This window comes from Piliocolobus tephrosceles, chromosome 13, assembly GCF_002776525.5.
Source record: "Piliocolobus tephrosceles isolate RC106 chromosome 13, ASM277652v3, whole genome shotgun sequence".
Taxonomy (NCBI): Eukaryota; Metazoa; Chordata; class Mammalia; order Primates; family Cercopithecidae; genus Piliocolobus; species Piliocolobus tephrosceles.
The window spans coordinates 9,760,113-9,780,085 of record NC_045446.1 but is presented as its reverse complement, the minus strand read 5'-3'; the positions used below and the strand labels follow the sequence as shown (position 1 = coordinate 9,780,085).

Sequence of the window (19,973 nt, the reverse complement as noted above, 5' to 3'; positions counted from 1 at the left end):
CACATGCCGCCCCAGTCCTCTTGGTTGGCGGGGGTCTGTGGGCAGAAGGCCCCTGCCTGGACAGGGCAACACAGGCCTTTCTCCAGGGGCTTGGCCAGTCCGGCTGGCCAAAGCCCGAATGTCCTGGTGAAGTGGAGAGGGGATGACATCCTGGGTGGCCAGCAGGGATTGGAGTCTAAGATCTGGGCTAAGGGGTGGGGGCAGTTCACAGCCTGGCGGGGCACCACTTAATGCCAGGGGCTGCCACAAGAGGTGGGAGGGACGCTGGCTCTCTGACTAGGGCCTCTAGCATGAAGCCTGAGAAGGGGGGCAATTAGGCTGGGGTGCAGGATGTGAGTCAGGGTACCTGGGGCCGCCCAGGGGAGGGTGGGGCTGCCCAGGGCTGAGATGAGGCAGCCTGAACTTGGGGGATGCAGAGCTGGGAGGAGCGGCCCGTCCAGCCTCCCAGGTGTGACCTGCAGCAGCCTGAGTCCCTCCTCCTCTCAGCCAGGGCTTCACACGACACGGCGTGGGGTGGACATCCTGGCCTCTCCAGCTGGCAGAGGAGCAGAGAGCCCCTCCCCACCGGTCTCAGGGCCTGGGGCCTCATGTTGTCCCACTTTGCTAGGTGGCCCCATTGGTGGTCAGGAAGGGGAAGGCAAGAAGAAGAAGAGGGAGCAGAGGCTCAGGAGGACCAGTCAGCAGGGGCCCTGGGCCTCATGGGGAGAGGGGGCAACCCCGTGTGGCACTGACATCTCTTCTTGAGGCCTACTCAGGGCTCTAAGCTGGGTACTGCATCAGGTTAGGAGACAACAGGGGCAGCACACATGAGGTGCGCATGGCACCTGGTGGGCTCTGCATGGTGGCTGGGGGCTGATGTGCTTCTGCAGGTCCCCTCTACAGAGAGCTGGTCAGAAAACTGGCCACTCTTCCTTGCCATGGGGTCCCAGGAGGCTTGGCTCCAGCCCCCTCTTGGTGATGAGGCTCCTCTTTGCAAAGGCCAGTCCGCTGGGGAGTGGGATCCTGGTGGCTACCCCCAGGAAGGTGGAGTAGGGCAGGCCCCACTGCCTGAGAGCTGAGTGACTTCCAGGATCCAGACCCCTTCTCAGCCTGCGCAGCACCAGGCACCTGGCCCCCCATCTTGGGGCACAGACTCCTGGTGTCCTCCAGCCACTGGCTGCAGCCGGCATTCCCAGGCAGACCCCTGTCTTGGGGGCAAATGCCCCAGAGGCTCCAGGTTACCCACGGGCTCAGGGATGGCTCCCACGGGGTGTTTCCAGGTCCCCGGAGAGTCGAGTAAGGTCCCGGAGCGCACGGCCCTAAGGCCTGGCCGGGGGGCTCGGGAGACAGGGCGTCCCCAGCCGGCCGCCCACCGGCAGCCCGGCGCTGTCACGTTCCAGCCGCCTGACTCAGGCCGCACAGGGCGGGGAGCCGGGAGGCGGTGCCGGCGCCCGCCTCGGCCCCGGAGGCGGCACCAGGAAGCGCCCGCCCCGGCCGGAGCCGCCATGTAACCGGCGCCGCCCGGAGCCCGAGCCGCGCGGGCCCCAGCGACCCGCCCGCCATGGGGGACGAAGACGAGGATGAGAGCTGCGCCGTGGAGCTGCGGATCACAGAAGGTGGGTGTGGGGCCTGACTGCGGCTGCCCTGGGCGGGCCAGGACGGGTCATGGACCGGCTGGGTTCATTCACCCCCTGTGCCCACAGCCAACCTGACCGGGCACGAGGAGAAGGTGAGCGTGGAGAACTTCGAGCTGCTCAAGGTGCTGGGCACGGGAGGTGAGGATCCCCATCCACCGGGCAGGCGTCCCAGGCGCGGTGCCCCTGACCTCTTGCCTGCTCACTCCTGGGCCTGGGCCAGGCCACTGAGCAGGCCCCCCACCCTTTCCCGGCACAGCCTGCCTTGCCTGCCCCGCCCTGCCTTGCCAGGGTTTGCATGCCCACTTCCAGGGCACTCCACGTTGACATCACTCCTCCCTCCACGGTCCTGTGCGTGCATGCCCCCCTGGATTTGCCAACACCTTGGGGAGAGGGACTTGCACCCCTCTCAAGTTATTTGCATAGCTCCTCCCTTTCTTTCAATATGGGATCCCCCTCCCACATTTTGCAAACGCCCCAGCGCTGGTTTGCGCATCTCTTCCCCAGCCAGGTGCACACCTCTGCCTCCCTTCCTTGCACTGGCATCTTTTCACATCCATCTGATCTCTCGCAGATTTGCACATGCCCCGCCCCCACGCCTCGAAGCAGGCCCCCTGGAGTTGCATGCTCTCCAGCCTGGTTTGCACATCCTTTCCCTGGTTTTGCTGGGCACCCTCCTGGGGTGTGCACACCCTTTCCTTAGAAGGCTCTGCCAGCTTTTTGCACACCTGCCTCTTGCCCCAGCTCCTTCGCCTAATTTGCACACCCTCCTGGGTTGGCATCGCCCCCACCCCCCAAGCCTGCACCAATCTCCCGCTCACAGCCTACCCTCCACCCACTCGCTGCTCCCACAGCCTACGGCAAGGTGTTCCTGGTGCGGAAGGCGGGCGGGCACGACGCGGGGAAGCTGTACGCCATGAAGGTGCTGCGCAAGGCGGCGCTGGTGCAGCGCGCCAAGACGCAGGAGCACACGCGCACCGAGCGCTCCGTGCTGGAGCTGGTGCGCCAGGCGCCCTTCCTGGTCACGCTGCACTACGCTTTCCAGACGGATGCCAAGCTGCACCTCATCCTGGGTGAGCGCACGCCACATCCCAACGGGGGTGGTGTGGCTGGGGGCAGGCGACGCCACCTGACGGGGCTGCTTCCTAACTTCCGCTGCACCTCCCAGACTATGTGAGCGGAGGGGAGATGTTCACCCACCTCTACCAGCGCCAGTACTTCAAGGAAGCTGAGGTGCGCGTGTATGGGGGTGAGATCGTGCTGGCCCTGGAACACCTGCACAAGGTGGGTGAAGACCTGGTCACAGGCTGTTGCCATGGGAACTGGGTCTGGGCCTTCGAAGGAATCTGCAGGCAGGGCAGCCTCAGGCTTCCCCCTGGGCTTCCTGGGGGGCCAGTGGCCAGCTGGGTGGGAACTGGAGCTACTTCCCCAGGACCCCTTACAAGAAGCCTCATGGCTGCCTGATGGGGTCCCCTCCCCTGGCACCTCCTCGAAGGGGCTTTCCTTTTTCAGGGAACTCAGGGCTGCATTCACAGAACTTCCTCAAATGGAAACCTCGTGGCCTGGCTCCAAAGGCCTCCTTGAAATGGGGCTCTTCACGCAGACTTTCCTCTCTCTGGGACCTCGGGGCCTGTCCCACGGGGCCCTCCTTCTTTGCTTTATATCTTAAATGGCCTTTTTTATTCAGTGGCTCTGCCCTGAAGACCACCCTCTACAGGCAGATGACCTTCTCTGGGGTGGGGGGGTCTCCTTATCCTGAGCAGGGCCAGGAGCTGCAGGAGCTGGGGAGGGTTTGGGGGAGGAGGCCTCAGCACCCCTCTTGCTCCTACCAGCTCGGCATCATTTACCGAGACCTGAAACTGGAGAATGTGCTGCTGGATTCTGAGGGCCACATTGTCCTCACGGACTTCGGGCTGAGCAAGGAGTTCCTGACGGAGGAGGTGAGTGGAGGTTGTCTCTGCCTGCAGTGCCCCATTCGATCCTCCTTCCTGCCTCTTCCTGCTCTGGGCCTGCACTCTGGGGCTGCAGAAGTGAATAGCTCCAAGAAGTTTCCACAGCTCAACTCTCCAACCTCACAAGTTGAGCGAGTCTTACTCTGGGACTTGTGGGGCGCTGGAGCACAGGAGAGGCTTGGCCATCTAAACAGGACCTCTTGCCCTCCCAGAAAGAGCGGACCTTCTCCTTCTGTGGCACCATTGAGTACATGGCCCCGGAAATCATCCGTAGCAAGACGGGGCATGGCAAGGTGGGTTGGCAGGGAAGTGGGGCTGGGGGAGGTGGAAAGGGGGGATGTGAGGGAGGGGAGACGCAGGCTCTCACCCTGGCTCCACCCACAGGCTGTGGACTGGTGGAGCCTGGGCATCTTGCTCTTTGAGCTGCTGACCGGGGCCTCGCCCTTCACCCTGGAGGGTGAGAGGAACACACAGGCTGAGGTGTCTCGGTGAGTAGAGCTGGACGTGGAGGGCGGCCAGGGGGCTGCAGGGCCTGCCTGGGCAGCACTGTGGGGGGGGGCTTGCTGCCCCTGACGCCCCCCCAATCCTCCCAGACGGATCCTGAAGTGCTCCCCTCCCTTCCCCCCTCGGATCGGGCCCGTGGCGCAGGACCTGCTGCAGCGGCTGCTTTGCAAGGATCCCAAGAAGCGATTGGGCGCGGGGCCCCAGGGGGCACAGGAAGTCCGGAACCACCCCTTCTTCCAGGTGAGGCTCCTGACTCAGGGCCCCACACCCCCTGGTGCATACCCAGGTGGGGCTGCTGTTCCAGGTTGAGGTTGTGCCTGGCCAGTTTCACTTTATTTGGAAATCCCCCCAGAGAAAGAAAGCAAGTGTGTGTAAGCTAGGTTCCTCTTCACATCCCTCCCCACGGAAACTTGGCAGGTGCATTCCTGAAAGAAAGGATTCTAGGTTCATTGGCTGTTGGGACTGTCAGGGATTTGAGAATGGATTGGTTGGTCCTTTCATTGGACAGACCCAGAGAAGGCAGGTGACCTGCCCCAGATGGCACAGTAAATGGTGCCGAGCTGGGAACAGACCTTGGCTCTAGATAGATCTCCTGCTGGTCCAGATCAGTACTAAACCCACACTTATGGCTTTTAGCACCCACCCAGGCATTTTGTTCCTTATCCCTGTCCCTGTGCAGTCTGTGTGCCTGTCATTCAGATGGATGGTTGGTCAGCACACATGGGTGTTTGCTCACTTGTTAGGAGCACACACGTTAGAGTACAGTGCAGAGTGAATCTGGCCGTGTGAGAATGCTCTGACTCAGGGGCTGGGCCTGGCCAGCGTCATCGCCCAGCAGGACTTTGTAACGGTGAACACCTACTGTGTGTCGGCCCTTTATAGACATGAACACATTTCACCCTCACAACTACCTGATTCTTATTTTTTAGATGGAGTTTCACTTTGTCTCCGGGGCTGGAGTGCAGTGGTGCGATCTTGGCTTACTGCAACCTCCACTTCACGAGTTCAAGTGATCCTGCTGCCTCAGCCTCCCAAGTAGTTGGGATTACAGGCACATGTCACCACGAGTGGCTAATTTTTATATTTTTAGTAGAGATGGGGTTTCACCATTTTGGCCAGGCTGGTCTCGAACTCCTGACCTCAAGTGATCCACCTGCCTCAGCCTCCCAAAGTGCTGGGATTACAGGTGTGAGCCACAGTGCCCTGCTGTGGGGACAAGGGATAACCACCTTGATTCTTGTCCCCATCTTTACAGATGAGGAAGCTGAGGCTCCAAACAATTAAGTACTTTGTCCAGGAAGTGATGGAGCTCAGATTCAACCCAAGGCTGGGTGGCTTGAATGCCTGTCCTTAATGGTCTTCTGCTTAAGTGTAGGCATCAGATTTGCCACTCGTCTGACATCTAAACAAAAGCACCCATTTCTGGGCACTTATTGTGGGCCAGGTACTGTGTTACTCATACTTCGAGTGCCGTCTCTTTGAATCTTCCAAGCCTTGGGAGGGCCTGCCTGAGATGATTTCTTAGATAGGAATCCACGTCTTTGAGGTGAAGATGTCCCTTTGCACAGGGTGGGGAGTTGGGGGTGGGGAAAGCATCTGAGCAGTGTTGGTTTCTTTCAGTGAATTCCTCAAGCCCACCCTTCGCCTATGCTGGGTGCTGCGCCAGATGCTGGAGTGGGTTGACCAGTAATACAGGAGAGGCCCCAAGGTCTTCAAGGCCTGATGTGTGGCAGGGGTGTTTCCCTCTTTCTGCCTTTTCTTTTTCTTTTTTTTTTTTTGGAGACAGAGTCTCACTCTATCGCCGAGAGTGCAGTGGCATGATCTCGGCTTATTGCAACCTCTGCCTCCCTGGTTCAAGTGATTCTCCTGCCTCAGCCTCCCGAGTAGCTGGGATTACAGATGTACACCATTGTGGCCAGCTAATTTTTGTATTTTTAGCAGAGTTAGGGATTCACCACGTTGGCCAGGTTGGTTTCAAACTCCTGGCCTCATGATCCGCCCACCTTGGTCTCCCAAAGTGCTGGGATTACAGACGTGAGCCACCGCACCTGACCTCCTTCTGCCTTTTCTTGGACAGCTTCTTTGGTGATAGCAGTGCTCAGATCCTTGGTGGTAGAACTGGGGCCTTCCAACTTGAGTCAGTCACCTTGGCTACAGTGACAAAAAGTCTAACTCAAAATGGTGATATCCGTTGGAATCCAGTTTGGTGCTAGCAACAGAGATCAGAATGAACAGAGTGACCTAAGAGGTTTACTTATAACTAAACTTTTTATTATACTTACTTATAAATAAGTGGCTTACTTATTTTTCTTCTCACATAAAAGAAGCCCAGATTAGCAGACCAGGGCTGCTGTGGTGTCTTCACAGTGCCACATTGTCTTCGGGAATCCAAACTCTTCTTTTTCTTTAAAAAAAAATTTTTTTTTTTTTTTTTTTTTTTTAAATTCTTAGCAAGTAGCTTCTATCCCTGGGGTTGCTTCATGGTCCAACACGGTTGCTGGAGCTCTTGCCATCTAAGCTGTCTCCCAGGTAGGGAGCAGGAGGAAGGAGAAGGGGCAAAACGGGCACTTGCCAACTAGCAACCTCCCTCTTGAGGATCTTTCCCTGGAATCCTATGTAATAATTTTTGCTGATAAGTTTTGGTCACCCCTAACTGCAAGCAAGTTTGTAAAATATTCTTTTAATTGTGTATATTGGTTCCTGGAATAAAACTGGGGCTATGGTACTAAGGAAGATAGGGAGAATGGATATTGAGCAGGCAATCCACAGGTTCTGCCACATTAGCTTAAACATAAAAGGGCATGTTTTGGCTCCCATAAGTGAAAAGGCCAAGGGAAAGTGATCTGACTTAAGCATGTCCAAGTGCTGAAACTATGGCCCTTGGTTCTGCTTTTCTGCATGAGGACAGGGTCCCCAGCAGTTCCAGACCACATCCTTTTAGATTTAAGTGCAGTAGGAGAAAGAGATTTGTTTGTTTTTTCACGCCAACTCTCTTTTTTTTTTGAAACGGGATTTTCACTCTTGTCACCCAGGCTGGAGTGCAGTGGCGCTATCTTGGCTCACTGCAACCTCTGCTTCCTGAGTTCGAGTGATTCTCCTGCCTCAGCCTCCCAAGTAGCTGGGATTACAGGTGTGCACCACCATGCCCAGCTAATTTTTTTTTTTTTTTTTTTGTATTTTTGGTAGAGATGGGGTTTCACCATGTTAACCAGGCTGGTCTTGGACTCCTGACGTCAGGTGATCCAGCCTCCTCGGCCTCCCAAAATCCTGGGATTATAGGCATGAGCCACCACGCCCAACCTTTTCACATCAATTCTTTTGAAAGTTCCAGAACTGACTAAGTGTGGTAGAACGGTGGTTCTCTAAGGGGAAAAGGGATTGTATTACCAGAGGGAGAGAGAAGCCAGGGAGGGAGGAGGAATAGCTGCCCACTCCAAATGCCAGATGGGCCCTTGCCTCATGGAGGAACTGCCCAGTGAGGGTGGGCTGAGTGAAGGGAGTTTCTCGTTCCTGACCTTTGACACCTAATCTCTGATTCCCTTCCCTCAGGGCCTAGATTGGGCTGCTCTGGCTGCCAGGAAGATTCCAGCCCCATTCCGGCCCCAAATCCGCTCAGAGCTGGATGTGGGCAACTTTGCAGAGGAATTCACTCGGCTGGAGCCTGTCTACTCACCCCCTGGCAGCCCCCCACCTGGGGACCCCCGCATCTTTCAGGTGAGGATAAACTCATGGAACCCAGATGCAGGAGAGATGAGATGTCGCTGTCTGCCTCAGCCCTGGCTGACCCGAGGACACTGCCTAGGCCTTGTGTCCTGATTGGGACTCAATGTCTCACCTAGATGTCTCCACGTAAAGGGGACCTGGGGTTGTCAGTCACAGAGACCACTGGGGCAGGATGTGTGTTTGATAGTTCATGATTTATCTTTAAACCTTCTGTTAATTTCCCTTCTATTCCGTCATCTCTTTATTGTTACGTAAAAATATTGTTTAAATTTATTCACTTGCAACTGGGTGTGGTGGCTCACACCTATAATCCCAGCACTTTGGGAGGCTGACGTGGGCAGAGCACCTCAGGTCAGGAGTTCAAGACCAGCCTGGCCAACATGGTGAAACCCCATCTCTACTAAAAATACAAAAATTAGCTGGATGTGGTGGTAGGCACATGTAATCCCAGCTACTTGGGAGGCTGAGGTGGCAGAATCGCTTGAACCTGGGAGGCGGAGGTTGCAGTGAGCCGAGATCGCACCATTGCATTCCAGGCTGGGTGACAGAGTAAAACTCTGTCTCAAAAAAAACAAAACAAAGAAAAAGAGATCTTCACCTGCTTATGTGAACACCTAGGAGGAGACACATGTTGATATTGTGGCTTTGCACGCCCTTAGCATAGCATGGTACACTCCTGGAGGGACAGGTCTCCTCCACTGATTTTTTATTTTTTATTTTTTTGAGACAGAGTCTCAGTCTGTCGCCAGGCTAGAGTGCAGTGGCTCGATCTCGGGATTAGAGGCGTGAACCACCATGCCCAGCCCCCTCCACTGAATTTTAGAAGCTTACACCTTTTGGACAAGTCCAAACTCCCTTTGCTTGGCATTGAGGCCCTTCATGATGTGGTCCTTGCTTGGAACCTTAGCCTCAGTTCTCATCATTTTCCTACTTGATGCTCTGGAGGGCATGATCGAACTGCTCAGAGGTTCCAGAATACACCTCTGTGCCTTTGCACATGCTATTCTTACTACCTGGAGTACATTCCCTACAGTAGTCTATCTGGCAAGCTTCTAATCTCTTTTAGGCCTTTTTGTCTGCTCACCTGGCCCAGGGGGTCAGTCACCCTTTCTCTGTGCTGCAGTCCTCTGTGGACAGCACCTCCTTCTGTGCAGTTTATCATGTTGCCATAATGATCATATCATTATCACTAAATAAACCAGTATGGTTTGTTTAATAGACAGACCAAGTATGGCTGGATAAGTCCCTTCTCTGAAGCTCTTAAAATTGACAACTCTGTGCTTGAATGTCCACATTCCATTCCATTGTCTCACAGCCCTCATGAGAAAGTTCTTTCTTGTGAATTGGTAGGTAGTTTCATTCATTCATTTAATGATTCAAAAATGTGTAGTGAGTGCCTAAAATATTCCACATACGGATCTGGGTACTACATTTTTAGGAGAAAATGACACATAGTTTATTTCTTAAACTATTTTTAAAATTAATTAATTAATTAATTTTTTTAGAGACAGGATCTTGTTCTGTCGCCCAGGCTGGAGTGCAGTTGGGCAACCATGGCTCACTGCAATCTTGAACTCCTGGACTTGAGTGATCCTCCCACCTCAGCCTGCCCAATAGCTAGGACTATAGGCAAGTGCCACCACACCCAGATAATTATTATTATCATTTTTTTTGAGACGGAGTTTCAGTCTTGTAGCCCAGGCTAGAGTGCAATGGCATGATATTGGCTCACCGCAACCTCTGCCTCCCGGGTTCAAGCGATTCTACGTGCCTCAGCCTCCTGAGTGGCTGAGATTACAGGCATGTGCCACCACGCCTGGCTAATTTTTGTATTATTAGTAGAGATGGGGTTTCTCCATGTTGGTCAGGCTGGTCTCAAACTCCTGACCTCAGGTGATCTACCTGCCTCAGCCTCCCAAAGTGCTGGGATTACAGGCATGAGCCACCGCGCCCGGCCACAACACACAATTAAAATGACCCTTGAAAGCTTCTCAAATTGCCAGGACATGGATCTTTAGGAAAAGCAAAGAATTAACTCTGGTTTCTTTTTGCATTTCTTCAGTAGCTCCCCTTGCAGAAGAAGCCAAAGTCTGGCTTGAAAGGGAGGAATAAAGGTTGTTTTCCTCAGCGGATAGAGTTGGATTGTCATAGGCTAAGCGTCAATTCAGGCCACACTTTGAATACATTCAATGGTCCTTTCAGGACCTTCAGCCCTTGGCACCTGGGGAGGAATAGGTGGTCACTCTGATGAGAAAGTTGGGGTCACAGGCTGGTGGGGACAGACATGGCTCCAACTGATTATAAAACCAGATGGAATAAAATGTGTCCACATATCCTATGTGTACCAGGATGCAACTGGAACACCCGCCACTGCCCCCTTGTCCAGGGTCTTGCCTCTGCCTGGTTCCCCACCAGTCTCCTCACCTGCACCCCCAACCCCCATGCCCATCCCCCTGACTCCCGCCCTGCAGGGATACTCCTTTGTGGCACCCTCCATCCTCTTCGACCACAACAATGCGGTGATGACCGATGTGCTGGAAGCGCCTGGTGCTGGAGACCCGCCAGGTCGGGCAGCGGTGGCCAGGAGCGCTATGATGCAGGTGGGCTGGGCTGGGCTGGGGGGAAATTGGTTTTAGGAGGGGTCTAGGCCGGGGGGACTCTAGGCCTAGATCCAACTGGTGCCCGCAGCGTGAACTCGGTGAGGTCCCAAGCCTCTGCGACATGGGGCGTGGCGGGGCCGCGGGGCTACCAGGTGGGACCTCTGACACGCCCCCTTCACCTTCGCCTCCAGGACTCGCCCTTCTTCCAGCAGTATGAGCTGGACCTGCGGGAGCCTGCACTGGGCCAGGGCAGCTTCTCTGTGTGTCGCCGCTGCCGCCAGCGCCAGAGCGGCCAGGAGTTCGCAGTCAAGATCCTCAGTCGCAGGTGGGAGGGCCCAGGCGTGGGTAGGGGTGGGGTGGCAGAGCGCCGTCCCGGGGGCGGGGCCGAAGCACGGCGACCGTAACTCCTTCTGCTGCGTCCCCCAGGCTGGAGGCGAACACGCAGCGCGAAGTGGCTGCCCTGCGCCTGTGCCAGTCACATCCCAACGTGGTGAATCTGCACGAGGTGCATCACGACCAGGTGATGGCTTCTGGCTGGGGGAGGGCAGAGAGAAAAGGGGCAGGTGGCGGGGCTTGGGGGCACTATGGGCGGGAGCTAGGGGCAAAGTGGGAGGGGCCTAGTGTTTGATTCGGGCCGGAAGGGACCAGGGAGGCGCAGGAAGTGGAATTTGAGGGGAGTAGGGCCTAAGGACAGGAAGGCGGAACTGAGGATGGGGAAAAGGGACCTTGGCTGGGCGCGATGGCTCACGCCTGTGATCCCAGCACTTTGGGAGGCGGACGTGGGCGGATCACTTGAGGTCAGGAGTTCGAGACCAGCCTGGGAACACCGCAAAAAATACAAAAATTAGCCGGACACGGTGGCATGCGCCTGTAATCCCAGCTACTTAGGAGGCTGAGGCACGAGAATCGCTTGAACCCGGGAGGCAGAGGTTACAGTGAGCCGAGATCGTGCCACTGCACTCCAGCCTGGGCGACAAAACGAGACTGTCTCCAAAAAAAAAAAAAAAAGAAAGAAAGAAAAAGGATTTTGAGGAGGGGGTGCTTGAACTTGGGCAGGGCCCGAGGGCCGGGGACGGGGCCTGGGTGGTGGGAGGGGGCCCACCGTCGTGGGCAGGTGGTGACCGTGGCCCGCCATGCCGCCCGCAGCTGCACACGTACCTGGTTCTGGAGCTGCTGCGGGGTGGGGAGCTGCTGGAGCACATCCGCAAGAAGCGGCACTTCAGTGAGTCGGAAGCGAGCCAGATCCTGCGCAGCCTCGTGTCGGCGGTGAGCTTCATGCACGAGGAGGCGGGCGTGGTGCACCGCGACCTCAAGCCGGAGGTAGGCAAGCGGCCTCGGCGGCGGGGCGGGGCTGTGGCGTCCGGGGCTGCCTCTGACCACCACCCCGCCGCCCTCGCAGAACATCCTGTACGCCGATGACACGCCCGGGGCCCCGGTCAAGATCATCGACTTCGGGTTCGCGCGGCTGCGGCCGCAGAGTCCCGGGGTGCCCATGCAGACGCCCTGCTTCACGCTGCAGTACGCTGCCCCCGAGCTGCTGGCTCAGCAGGGCTACGACGAGTCCTGCGACCTGTGGAGCCTGGGCGTCATTCTGGTATGGGACGCGGTCCTCGAGGCGGGGTCAGGGTCGCTCTGTCGTCTTCCTGATGTGGAGCAGCACGAGGGAGGGGATAGGGGTCATCTTGGTGGGGGCGGCTGGGTTTCGTCTGAGGCTGGGATGGGGGTGGTTCAAATACAGAGGCGGGGTTGCTCTGGTGCTAGAGTCGGAACATCCGGGTATTGGGGGTTAGAAGTCAAGGTTCACCACGCGTGGGTCTCAGGAGTGCTCCTAATGGGGAGGGTGAGTGGTTCTGTGGGAGCTGAGGGGTCAGCCTCGGCCCCGCAGCCTGGGCCGGTCTCACCTTCCCTTCACCCCTCCTAGTACATGATGCTGTCGGGGCAGGTCCCCTTCCAGGGGGCCTCTGGCCAGGGCGGGCAGAGCCAGGCGGCCGAGATCATGTGCAAAATCCGCGAGGGGCGCTTCTCCCTTGACGGGGAGGCCTGGCAGGGCGTATCCGAGGAAGCCAAGGAGCTGGTCCGAGGTGCGGAGCTGGAGATCACAGATCATGGTTGGGGAGGGGGACGCTGGACAGAGATGGTCATTGGGTCAGGTGTCCTGGTTGGGGATGGGTAGGGGAGGAGAGTGCAGCTGTTACCATCTCTTTGGGGCTCAGCCTCTACGCCAGGCTCCTCCCACACTTCCTTGCCCCGCCTCCAGGGCTCCTGACTGTGGACCCCGCCAAGCGGCTGAAGCTCGAGGGACTGCGGGACAGCTCGTGGCTGCAGGACGGCAGCGCGCGCTCCTCGCCCCCTCTCCGGACGCCCGACGTGCTAGAGTCCTCTGGGCCTGCAGTGCGCTCCGGTCTCAACGCCACCTTCATGGTAAGGGGCGGGGTCCGTGTAGGGGTGGGCGGAGCCTCGAGAGGTGGGGTCTGGGGAGGCGGGGCCATCGGAGCCCAGAAAGGGGAGGTGCGGCTGGGCGCGGTGGCTCACGCATGTAATCCCAACGCTTTGGGAGGCTGAGGCGGGCGGATCAGGAGGTCAGGAGTTCCAGACCCGCTTGAACAACATGGTGAAACCCCGTCTCTACTAAAAATACAAAAATTAGCCGGGCGTGGTGGCGTGCGCCTGTAATCCCAGCTACTCAGAGGCTGAGTTAGGAGAATCTCTTGAACCCAGGAGGCGGAGGTTGCAGCGAGCTGAGATTAGGCAACTGCACTCCAGCCTGGGCGATAGAGCGAGACTCCGTCAGGTGAACCGAATCCGGCCTCTGGTCGGTCTGGAGGCCAAGGCCCTGTCGGCCTAGGCCTTGACTTAGGCGGCTGGAGGCAGGGTCTGGGAATGGGGGTCAAAGTCAGATCTGGAAGCCGGGGTCAGGCGGAGGTGTGGGGGCACGTGATCACCCCTTCCTTTCTACCAGGCATTCAACCGGGGCAAGCGGGAGGGCTTCTTCCTGAAGAGCGTGGAGAACGCACCCCTGGCCAAGCGGCGGAAGCAGAAGCTGCGGAGCGCCACCGCCTCCCGCCGCGGCTCCCCCGCACCAGCCGCCCCGGGTCGAGCCCCCACCGCCGCCAAGGGGGCCCCTCGCCGAGCCAACGGCCCCCTGCCCCCCTCCTAATCCCCGCCACTGTGACCCCCTTCCCTCATAGCGGCTGTGACCTGGGAGCTCGGCTCACTCCCGGAGGCCTCTGCCGGCGGCCGACCTGATCCCCAAGGGACTGTCCTTCCCTCTCCTACCCCACCCCACTCCCAGACAGAGCAGAAGTATTTTTATAAGCAGAGAATTTTTTATGTCTTACCAGATAGAAATGCAGGGAAGGGGGGGCCTGCTGGGGAGTGGGGTTTGGGGGGCCCTATCCCATGACACTGCCTCTTCTGGGCAGAAGGCCCCTCCAGGGGGACTGCTCCAACAGGAAAGGGCCCCTCCCCCACTTCTAAGCACTGAGTTAGGAGTGCTAACTCCTAAACTGGGACCCCCTCCCCTGTTCTCCCCTGAGGCCCCGTACCTGGGAGGGGCACCCCTCAGCTATCACTTTATGGACTGTCCGTGCAATTACGTCCACCAAAGACCTGTGTTGGGGGGACTGAAGGAGGGGCCCTGGGGGACCCCCTGAAGCATTTCTGCCTCATTTTATGTCACCTGCTTCTCCCCTGTTGGGGCTAAGGAAGGAGATAGGTGGCCCCCAAAAGAGGAGGCCCTCTTCTCACCCACCCCCTCCCCTTTGGCACAGCTACTCCTGGCTGGGGGTGGGGCCTTGGGGGTCTGGGCTGGGCATCCATGGTCACTGCCTCAGCCCATCCAGGCTGTGCCTTTGACTTTAAAATAAAAGTCCACCCAGTGCTGAGTGTGGCATCTGTGTGTTCTCGTTCGTGTGGGTGTCTAGAGCAGAGATTCTGGGCAGACAGGGAGTTTGGGACCTCAGTGGGGAGGGACAGGCAGACTCTTCTGGGCAAGAAGATATTCTTTGTTCCTTGACTTTTGCTATGAGCAGGAGGGCGCAAGTCTCATCCTGGGTGTATGTCCGGACAGCTCTGCTGGGTATCATTTAGGATTCTCTTGGTCGTAAATACAGCTGCTGCTTGACTTAGGGTGGAACTACATCCTGATAAACCCAACTTAAATAGAAAATGCTGAAAGCCGAAAATACATTTAATGTCTGCAACACAGCAGACGGTGCCCGACTTAGGATCGTTTGATTTACTGGCTTTCAACTTTACCATGGTGCCAAAGCGATAGGCTTTCGGTAGAAAACATAAACGGTAAGGAGCTTCCTGACTTACGATGGGATTACCCATCGTAGGTTGAATAATTTGTGTCAAGCATAAGTCAGTTGGGGACTGTCTGTAAGACAAAACCCAACCCAAACTTGCTTAAGCAAAACACAGGGTTTTGAGGGGCTCTTGTAACAACGCAGCTTCTCCATAGCTTCAGGCAAGACCTAATCCAGACTGAAGCACATGATCGGGACTCAGCTGCCGAGTCTCAGCTTTTTATCGTTTTCTTGGTGGTGGTCTAGTCTGCAGGACTCTCCTTATGGACCCCAGACAGGGGCCAGGCACTCCAGGGGCTCCAGACAGAAATCTGGAGAAGGAAGCTGTTTCATGATTCCCAAGGGAAGTCCTGAGCTGTGCTCTGATTGGAGCCACTGAGGTCATGTGCCCACACTGTGGCCAGGGAGGCAGTGTGCTGATTGGCTTAGATCTGGATCATGGCCTCCCCTCTGGAGGCTCATTGGGTGGAGAGTAGGGGAGGGGTGGGCCCTGGAGGGAAGTCCCTTGAACCCGGCTGGGTGGTCAGTGAAGGTGGGAGTGAGCGAAGCAGCCCTACTCATTAGGGCCCTCACTGGGATCAGAGCTTGGTTCCCCTCAGGGAGTGTCTGAGATTCCTCCATGTGTGATCCTTGCGGGGTGTGTGTGTGCGTGTGTGTAGCCATAGGGCGGTTGTGGCCTGAGCACCTTTGCCGGCACCACAGGTCAGGGCCTTTTGTTCACACATGGGGATGTTCTGACAGCTCCCACCCCGGGGTCTGCCTGGACCCCACCCTGCCCCGCCTCCCCATCGTTTCTCTCCCTGTGACTACCCGGTGAGATCATCTCACGTGGACCTTCCCCTCCTGTCCCCGGGAGGCCTGGGGATCTGGCCTGGGACCCAGAGGTGCCCAGGAGAGGCGAACCAGGCAGGGCTTGTGGGCAGGTGGGGCCCCAGGGGAGTGGAAAGGGCAGGTATGTGGGCGCCAGCTGTGTCCCATCCCGGTGGTCTGAGAGAACAGGAAGGGGCCCAGGACAAGGACCTCGGGAGGACAGAAGAAATTCTAAGGCTCTAATTCTGACTCCTGTGTTACCAGCTGTGTGTGTGACTTTAGCAAGTCACTTAACACCCTCAGCCTTCCCTATTTGTTGAAAAGAGGAACTAGAGAATTAACAGAGGTAAGAGTGTGGTCACTCAGTCACCAGGAATTTATTGAGATTTACTGATCTCTTCCAACGTGTAGGGACCCTTCTGAGCACTCTAGGTGGGAATCTCACTGAAGGAAATGAAAGCGTCCCATTTCATCAGATACTCACAAGCACTGAGTATTACCATTTCAAAACCTTTGCTAATTGGGTAGATGCAAAATAGTCTCTCGTCTTCCATTTCTTCACCTCTCATTCCATGTAACTCATAGTCACCCTATGAAAGAGGTATCCTTAGCCTCATTTCTTCCTATTAATTAATTAATTAAGCTTTTATTTAAAAAAGAATTTTTTTTTTTGAGACGGAGTCTGGCTCTGTTGCCCAAGGCTAGAGTGCAGGGGTGTGATCTCAGCTCACTGCAACCTCTGCCTCCTGGGTTCAAGTGATTCACCTGCCTCAGCCTCCCGAGTAGCTGGGATTACAGGCACTCACCACCACAACTGGCTAATTTTGTATTTTTAGTAGAGACGAGGTTTCACCATGTTGGGCAGGCTGGTCTCAAACTGCTGACCTCAGGTGATCCGCCTGCCTCGGCTTCCCAAAATGATGGGATTACAGGTGTGAGCCACCGTGCTTTGCCTAATTTAGCTTTTAGAGATGGGGTTTTGCTCTGTTGCCCAGGCTGAAATGCAGTGGTGCCATCATAGCTCACTGCAGCCTCAAACTCTTGGGCTCAAGCGATCCTTCTGCTTCAGCCTCTGGAGTACTTAGCCTCATTTCAGGGGTGAAGAAACGGGTTCAGAGGATGCAGTAACCCAGAGAAGGGAGGATGCTGGGCTGGAAAGAGCAGGGACTTAGAGGAATGAGCCAGCCTTTATTTGAATCCCGCCTCTTCTCTGTGTGGTCAGGGAGCCTGCGGGTGGGAGATAGATGTGACTGAGCTGCAGGCTGGCCAGGGTGTAAACCGGCAGAGTGGAAGGGGACACAGTGGGCACAGGCAGGGAGGTAGGGAGGCCAGAGACCAGGGCTCAAGGTCTTAGGTCTGGCTCCCTGCTTCTATACCTTGACTTTGGCTGCTGACCAGCCTTGCCTAACATGAAGGCTGGCTCTTCCAGGGGAGCCAGGAGAGCTCACCCTCCTGCACTGGGCTTCTGTTTCCACTCCACTCTTCAAATGTCCTCAGTGAGCAGGCTTGGGCTTCCTGCTCTGATAAAATGTTGGTGCTCCCGAAAGGGTCCGACAGCCCTGTAAACCTCTCGCTCCCTCCAAATCACTGTTAACTTTTTTTTTTTTTTTTTTGAGATGGAGTTTTGCTCTGGTTGCGCAGGCTGGAGTGCAATGGCGTGATCTCGGCTCACCACAACCTCCCCTTCCTGGGTTCAAGCATTTCTGCCTCAGCCTCCCAAGTAGCTGGGATTACAGGCATGTGCCTCCATGCCTGGCTAATTTTGTATTTTTAGTAGAGACGGGGTTTCTCCATGTTGGTCAGGCTGGTCTCAAACTCCTGACCTTAGGTGATCCTCCCCTCTTGGCCTCCCAAAGTGCTGGGATTACAGTCATGAGACACCGCTCCTGGCCTGCTGTTAACTGTTAATAACTACTGTTAGAACTAAAGTTCTGGCCAGGCACAGTGGCTCATGCCTGTAATCCCAGCACTTTAGGAGGCCGAGGTGGGAGGATCAGCTGAGGTCAGGAGTTCGAGACCAGCCTGGCCAACATGGTGAAAGCCTGTCGCTACTAAAAATAAAAAAATTAGCCAGGCATGGTGGCGCATGCATGTAATCCCAGCTACTAGGGAGGCTGAGGATCTCAAAGTTCTAGAGTCACTGTTTGACTCTAAGCAAGTTACTTCTCCCTAAACTACTTCGGGGGTGTAAACAAAAATATTCCATATGAATGTAGAGATTGCAAACTGGCCTGTGCCTGGCCTATAGAAACTCATTTTTGGGGTCAGCACTTTTTTTAATTTGTGAGACAGTGTTTTACTATGTTGTCCACGCTTGAATGAAGTGGTACAACCTTGGCTCACTACAGCTTCAACCTTCTGGGCCCAAGTGATCCTCCCACCTGAGCCACCCAAGTAGCTGGGATTACAGGCATGCGCCACCATGCCTGGCTAGTTTTGTATTTTTGTAGAGATGGGGTTTCGCCAAGTTGTCCAGGCTGGTCTTGAACTCCTGAGCTCAAGTGATCTGCTTCCCAAAATGTTGGGACTATAGGCATTAGCCACCGCGCCTGGCCTAAAATGAGGAAAAGCATATGGAATCCTAGATGTTAGGCTTCTACTGATGAGCTGGAAGGGCTGGCCCTGGGGCAGTCTTCCTGCATGGTCTAATCAGCTGGAGTAGAATCACGCTGCCGCCACAGACAGGGCCTCTGCTTTCCAGGTTGCTGCAGTCCCACCACTCCCTATTATTACACCAGCTCTATCCCGCATTCATCTCTCTGGCCCATCTAGGCATTTGAGTTTGTGACTCTGGTATAAACAGTCTCCTTCCATGGTCACTGCTGCACAAAAACGGGCTTTGTGAAATTTCAAAGATGCCCCTTAAATCTTTTATTTTTGGCCAGGCGTGGTGGCTCGTGCCTGTAATTCCAGCACTTTGGGAGGCAGAGGAGGGCGGATCACTTGAGGTCAGGAGTTCAAGATCAGCCCAGCCATGGCAAAACCCCGTCTCTACCTAAAAATACAAAAATTAGCTGGGTGTGGTGGCACCGGCCTGTAATCCCGTCTAATCAGGAGGCTGAGGGAGGGGAATCGCTTGAACCCAGGAGGCGGAGGTTGCAGTGAGCAGAGATGGTGCCACTGCACTCCAGCCTGGGTGACAGAATGAGACTCCATCTCAAAAAAAAAAATCTTTTATTTTGCTTTAAAATTTAAATTTAGTTTGTATTTGTATTTGTGAAAAGATGATAAATTTGGCTGAGTGTGGAGGTTCACTCCTATAATCCCAGCACTGTAGGAGGCCAAGGAGGGAGAATCCCTTGAGCCCAGGAGTTCCAGACCAGCCTGGACACCATAGTGAGACGAGAGCTTGCCTCAAAAAAAAAAAAAATATATATATATATATATATAATATATACATATTCATAGGATTCAAAATTCAAAGGATCCATAAAAGTACATAGTGAAAAATGTTCTTCCACATGCTGACCTCAGCCACGAACCTTCTGTTGTTGCCAGAGGGAGCTAATGTGTTATTGTGTAGTTTTCCAGGAATATTTATGTGTAGTCGAACAAATATATAATAATTTGTATGTGTAAGTAACAATTCATATAAATTAAATGTTAATTTTAGAAAAAATCAGTAAATACAAAGGAGATTTCAAAAAATCACTCATGGCATTACTCTCCATAGATAATCTGTGTTAGTTAATATTTTGATGCATCATTTATTATTATTATTTTTTTGAGATGGAGTCTTGCTGTGTCACCCAGGCTGGAGTACAGTGGCGGAATCTCAGCTCGCTGCAACCTCCCACTCCCAGGTTTGAGCGATTCTCCTGCCTCAGCTTCCCAGGTAGCTGGGATTATAGGTGTGCAATGTACCACTAGGCTAATTTTTGTATTATTAGTAGAGACGGGGTTTCACCATGTTGGCCAGGCTGGTCTGGAACTCCTGATCTCAGGTGATCCACCCACGTTGGTCTCCCAAAGTGCCACTTACAAGCGTGAGCCACTTCACCTGGTCTGATACATTCATTTCTAAGTTTTCCTTTCTCTTTTTTCTTTTTGAGGCAGGGTCTCACTCTGTCACCCAGGCAGTAGTGCAGTGACATGATCATAGTTCATTGCAGCTTCAACCCCCCGGGCTGAAGCAATTCTCCCACCTCATTTTTCGATTTGTTTGTTTGTTTTTTGTAGAGATGGGGTCTCACTATGTTGTCCAGGCTGGTCTTGAACTCCTGGACTCAAGTGATCCACCCACCTCGGACTCCCAGAGTGTTGGGATTACAGGTGTAAGCCACCATGCCTGGCCTAGAATTTTCTTTATTGATACAGATTTTTAGTTGAAACGGCATCAAAATGTAAATAGGTTATTGTAGCCTGTCTAAAGTCAAAAATAGATTGTGAATATCTTTCTATGTCAATGACTGTATTTTACAATTATTCTTTGTAGCCGTAGAGTGCTTCATTGTATGGGTA

At 54.9% G+C, this 19,973-nt stretch overlaps 1 protein-coding gene across 2 annotated transcripts; it reads left to right on the top strand.

The window, feature by feature from the left end:
* The first annotated feature begins 299 nt into the window (after positions 1-299).
* RPS6KA4 (ribosomal protein S6 kinase A4) lies at positions 300-14,284 on the top strand. 2 transcript variants are annotated; one of them, XM_023186247.2, is made up of 17 exons: positions 300-1,595; positions 1,683-1,754; positions 2,468-2,686; positions 2,782-2,897; positions 3,446-3,553; positions 3,778-3,858; positions 3,950-4,053; positions 4,159-4,309; positions 7,619-7,783; positions 10,264-10,392; positions 10,584-10,717; positions 10,819-10,912; positions 11,539-11,712; positions 11,792-11,986; positions 12,314-12,473; positions 12,650-12,813; positions 13,352-14,284. In XM_023186247.2, exons 1-17 carry the CDS (start codon positions 1,541-1,543, stop codon positions 13,547-13,549), a joined length of 2,319 nt encoding a protein of 772 aa, XP_023042015.1. In that variant the 5' UTR covers positions 300-1,540; the 3' UTR covers positions 13,550-14,284. The 2 variants fall into 2 exon arrangements, with proteins under 2 accessions (XP_023042015.1, XP_023042016.1); XM_023186248.3 differs by having other exon boundaries at positions 301-1,595; positions 1,683-1,708; positions 13,352-14,276.
* The last annotated feature ends 5,689 nt before the right edge of the window (positions 14,285-19,973 follow it).